The sequence below is a fragment of the Bolinopsis microptera genome, chromosome 1, assembly GCF_026151205.1.
Source record: "Bolinopsis microptera isolate Bmic1 chromosome 1, MBARI_Bmic_1.0, whole genome shotgun sequence".
Lineage (NCBI taxonomy): Eukaryota > Metazoa > Ctenophora > Tentaculata > Lobata > Bolinopsidae > Bolinopsis > Bolinopsis microptera.
This window is the reverse complement of record NC_087072.1, coordinates 8,565,482-8,570,212: the sequence shown is the minus strand read 5'-3', so window position 1 is coordinate 8,570,212 and position 4,731 is coordinate 8,565,482. Positions and strand designations below refer to the sequence as shown.

Below are 4,731 nucleotides of genomic sequence, written 5' to 3'. Positions count from 1 at the left end.
TTATATCGACTATCATAAATATATAAACCAAATATATAGCAATTCACAATCTCCCGTTCTTTCTTAAAAAGGCTTTGAAAGATTTAAAATATTAAATATAAAATAAAGGTGTCACAAGAAAGACTATAATCTTTCTAAATATAACTTCCCTCTTTGTGGATACATGCACAACATGTAATAGAAAATCGTTTTAAACGAGCACATTATATAAATCACAAATACCAATATATTCACTCTTTTAAACGAGCACATTATATAAATCACAAATACCAATATATTCACTCTTTTAACTTCTTTAAGTTTCAAATTATTAAGATTATTAAAATCCTTCACACACAATATTAAAAACTTTGAATACAATGTTTATTATTGGAATACAATTCTAAACAGTTCATTGTCAAATTCTCCTGACGACAATACCTCCCGTAGCAGTGAAGTTGGAGCTCCAGCTTTAGTCAAACAATCTGCAAGCTGTTTCTTTGTTGAAATCCAACAAACTGTCATTTCACTATTGTTCACTCGCTGTCTCAGGCAAGCTATTGGTATCCTCAATCCCTTGTCATCAACATTTTTCGAGGTTTGGATAGCATCATGTAGAGACTTGCAATCAGTCATTACAATGACATCAAGTTTTCCAGATAACATGATCTCACTCAGCTGAGCTTGGATCAACTCACATGTTTCCACTGCTTCGATCATTGCCCAACTCTCCGCTGCTAAAGTACTTTTACATACTCTCCGGATTTTTCTACTCTGCCATGTAATGGGGCAAGATTTTCCTGTAAGCGAAACAAGGAAAATTATGAAGCCTCCCTGAGAGCTTCCATCCTTCAAGTTTCCATACGATGCATCACAGAAAACCACTAAGACTGACTCAGGCAACAGTAGTTTCTTAAACCTGAGTGTTAGAGGATTCTTTTCTAAGAACTTTACTGTTTTGTTTACCATTTTCAAATCTGTGATGGTCCCTTCAGTCACAGAATTACTAGCAAAACATGTAGCATAAGCTACATCTGGCCGTGTCTGTGTTGATACCCACAACAACTGTCCGCACACAGTTCTCAGTTGTTGCTTTTCTTTCTCGTTGATTGGGAGCGTATTTCGATTCACTCGGGTGGGGTCGATCTCTATTCTTGAAATCTGGTCTGCATACCCCAGTTGTGATACCAGAATTCCAGATTGTGTTTGCTTTACATCAAGACCAGTATAAGCAAATTCAACTTCGACCTCCGTACTTAGACGAAACTTCTTCTTCAGTTCCCCAATAACTTCCCTTTCAAACTTCTTGCTTCCACTGAACATCAGATCGTCAACATGCACAGCAATGATACCCTCGAGTTTTCCTTCATCATACCAGAACATGAATGACTCATCATATGACGATACCACAACATTTAACTTCACTAGAGTATCACGAAGCTCAACATACCACATTCTAGGTCCGTCTACTAACCCGTAAATACATTTGTTCAGTTTCCAGATTTTCCTCGTTTCAGCTTCCTTCGGAGGAATAATGAAGACATCTCTTGAAATCTTCTTGCCTTGCAAGAAGGCAGCCTGAACATCGATGTGTTGTAACTTCCAACTTTCTGTTGCAACTATTGTAAGGAGCAGTCTTATAGAGTCCCTGTTACATGTTGGGGAGTCCTTTCGTATGTTGCTTCTATTTTCTTGATAACCAAGTGCCACTAAACGAGCTTTAACAGAACCTTCTGCTTTCTTTGTAATAACCCAGCGAACACCAACATTGGACTGTTCGTTTGCATCAACTTCCACGTAAACCTTGTTTACTTTGAACTTCTCAAGCTCTGCTAGCTTGGCATCTACAACTGCTTGGTCATACATACTCACACTGGACAGCAACACCTCTTCTTCTGTTTCTGGTGACAGGTCATCTCTCCAATTCACAGCAAGCTCATACCAATCCACACATTGGATGCTCTCCTCACCATCAAGTTGAATATTTACACAGTTTTTGTAACTGCCAGTTGATTTCCCCGCACGGCTATGGATATAAGCTTTATGCCAGATCTCACCATCCTCCTCTGGATACTTTGGAAGAAACTCCACGTGACTTCTTGCTTTAGGAAGTCCTGATTTGTGCTGAGGTCTGATTGTTGCTGTTGTCTCACTTTGAGGCAGTGTTTCTGTTTCCGGTACAGAAACTGCTGTTTCCATAGAGCAAGATGGTTGATCCTCTAGGAAATTTCTCTGCGTCTCTAATGGGGATTTTGGTGAACTTGATACAATACTCGGGTTAGGTTGCCCAACAACTGACTCTGAGGTAATGGGATATCCTGTTGTTGTATCCCTGGTTAGATGACATGCACTGCACTTATAATACTGATTTCCATGCTTTAAAATATATAAATGAGTAATGTCTCTCCCCAGTATAACACCTGGCCCACTCCATTTTGCAGATCCTTTTCTCTTGTACATCACCTTTTCACCGTTGCTATAATACTCGTCATTGCTTGTCCGAACTTGGCTTTGCAGAGCTCTACGTATCTTGTTGCTACTTTCACACTTTGCAAATGCTTGCCTTGCACTGTGCATTGCATTAACATTATCAGCCACGGTTTTACTCACCGTTGTTTCTTCTAAAGCTGGCAGTCTATCATCGATGACATTCGGAAGTGAAGGGTTACGGCCCATTGTCAACTGATTTGCAGAAAACCCACCAAACATCTGCATGGAGTTTTTCGCACTTAGTGCCCAACACAATGCAACTTCCCAGTTGCATTTTGAATCTTCCTTCGTTTTTACCATCATCTCTGTCAGCATCTTATGATGACGTTCTACAATCCCATTGCTCCAAGGGCTCTCGGCAGCTGAATTTTGCACATCCACATTGAATCTTTGACACATCTCAGTAAACTCCTCATTGGCGAACTCTCCACCATTATCAGCCATGAATTTCTTTGGATTTCCAAAGATGGATATCCATCCAGAGCAAATTCCTTGGATGATTGTCTCTTTCTTCTTATTGTAGATTATTCTAGCTGCTGAATATCTTGTCACCGAATCAATCATATGCAAGATATACACATTAGGAGTGCCAGGAACATTCTTAAGGTCCATTGCAACACATTCGTTGAACACCTTTCCTCTTGGGAGACCCACCACTGGTCTTGACTTGGGTTTCTTGTACATCAGACATATTTTACAACTGCTGGATACCTCATCAATTGCTTTCATGTATTCTGGTCTCTTAAATCCTGCAGTTTTCAGCAATGTTTTCAGTTTATCACTAGGAGGGTGTGAGAATTGTTTGTGGATTTTTTCCACTTTCCTCCTAATCTCCTTTTCGTCAGTACCAAACAAACCTTCTTCGCTGATTGTCATCACCAGATGTGGGGTCTTTCGATCTGGCGGCCCAATGGTCATGCGTCTTTTATTACAAAGAGGAACGCAATAGTGCTTTGATTTAGTTTCAAACAAATCAACACAATCTCCACTGAATCTCATTGTATCATTTGTGAAATCCAACACAGCACCAGCTCTCTTTAACGATGCTTTACTGAGAAGCAACGGCAGTTCTTTCTCAACAATGTTTGCTTCTATCCGAACATCTGTCTTTCCTATTCGCCCAGGGATGATAGTCTTTTCTGTGGAAATGACTTCGAGTCCATCCCCAAATCTAAAAGGCGTCGAGCAAGGTTCACTAACCATCATTTTCAGTTGTTTTTCTTCCAGAGTTTCTCTGTAGTGATTCACCCAGTTCCTACCAACGACTGTCTTTGTACATCCGGAATCAATAACTGCACATGCTAATGACTCATATACAAGAGAACCAAGGTTCGTATCACTCATCAGGCACTCTTCAGGAATTTCAACAACATCTTCAGATTCAGACACCACCATAAATGTTAAGAATGCACCCTCTGCTTCCATGGCCGTAACATTCTCAGCACCATCTTGTGCGAAATACTGTGCATTATCTGTTGAACTTGAAGAAGCTCTGTTCTTGCTTGTGCACCATCTTGCAATATGGTTTTTATCGCCACAAGCATAGCATCCAGTATACGCACTCTTTTGTCGATTATACGGATGATGATGATTCCCACGTCCTCTTGACATCCTTCTGTAGTTTCCTCGTCCACCTCTTGGGGTTGAGTTGTATGTATAGTTACATTCCTCATGTTCCACCTTCACTGATATTGACGCAGGCGGTGTGGAAAGGTTCGATTGGACGGAGAAGATTTTCCCGATCGTTTCACACATATCTTTATAAGTAAGATCCTTTACAGTTGCCAAAGCGAGATCATATTTTTCTGACGGAAGGTTAGCACTGTTAAGGAATCTGTAGGCTAGGACTGCTTCAGGAAGAGTGATTTTGTGTCTCCTGAGATCCGCTAGCAACTTCTCAAACTCAGATATGTAACTCTGTAGAGACAACCCTTCTGGTCTCACATATTTTTCAAACTTACCGTAAACTCGGTAACAGGTTTGAGCTGAGTCCTCTAAATAGATTTTGTCAAGATGACTTAAAATCTTCGCTATTGCATCCTCTGCAATTAGGACATCTTTCCCCAATGATCGTACTGTATCCTTTATCTTCCCTTGTTTCAATTCTAAGAGCAACGCAGTTCCTTGTCTCTTTTTCTCTAAACCCGTGAACTCTTGCCACAGCTGCAGGTCTAACTTCCAATTGCAGTAGTCCTGATCCTCACTGTATGCCGGTGGGGCTTTGTAATTACTAGTTACTCTAACTGTCTCTGGGGGTGCCAT

General features: G+C 40.5%; 1 protein-coding gene across 1 annotated transcript; it reads right to left on the bottom strand.

Annotated features, from left to right (window-relative positions):
* Positions 1 to 366: 366 nt before the first annotated feature.
* On the bottom strand, positions 367 to 4,731 carry LOC134812534 (uncharacterized). Its single transcript, XM_063820050.1, has one exon. It carries the CDS (start codon positions 4,729 to 4,731, stop codon positions 367 to 369), a length of 4,365 nt encoding a protein of 1,454 aa, XP_063676120.1.

What these genes read in the sequence shown, in the direction of transcription:
- LOC134812534 (XM_063820050.1), bottom strand. Translation starts at nt 4,731, where the DNA reads ATGGCACCCCCAGAGACAGTTAGAGTAACTAGTAATTACAAAGCCCCA.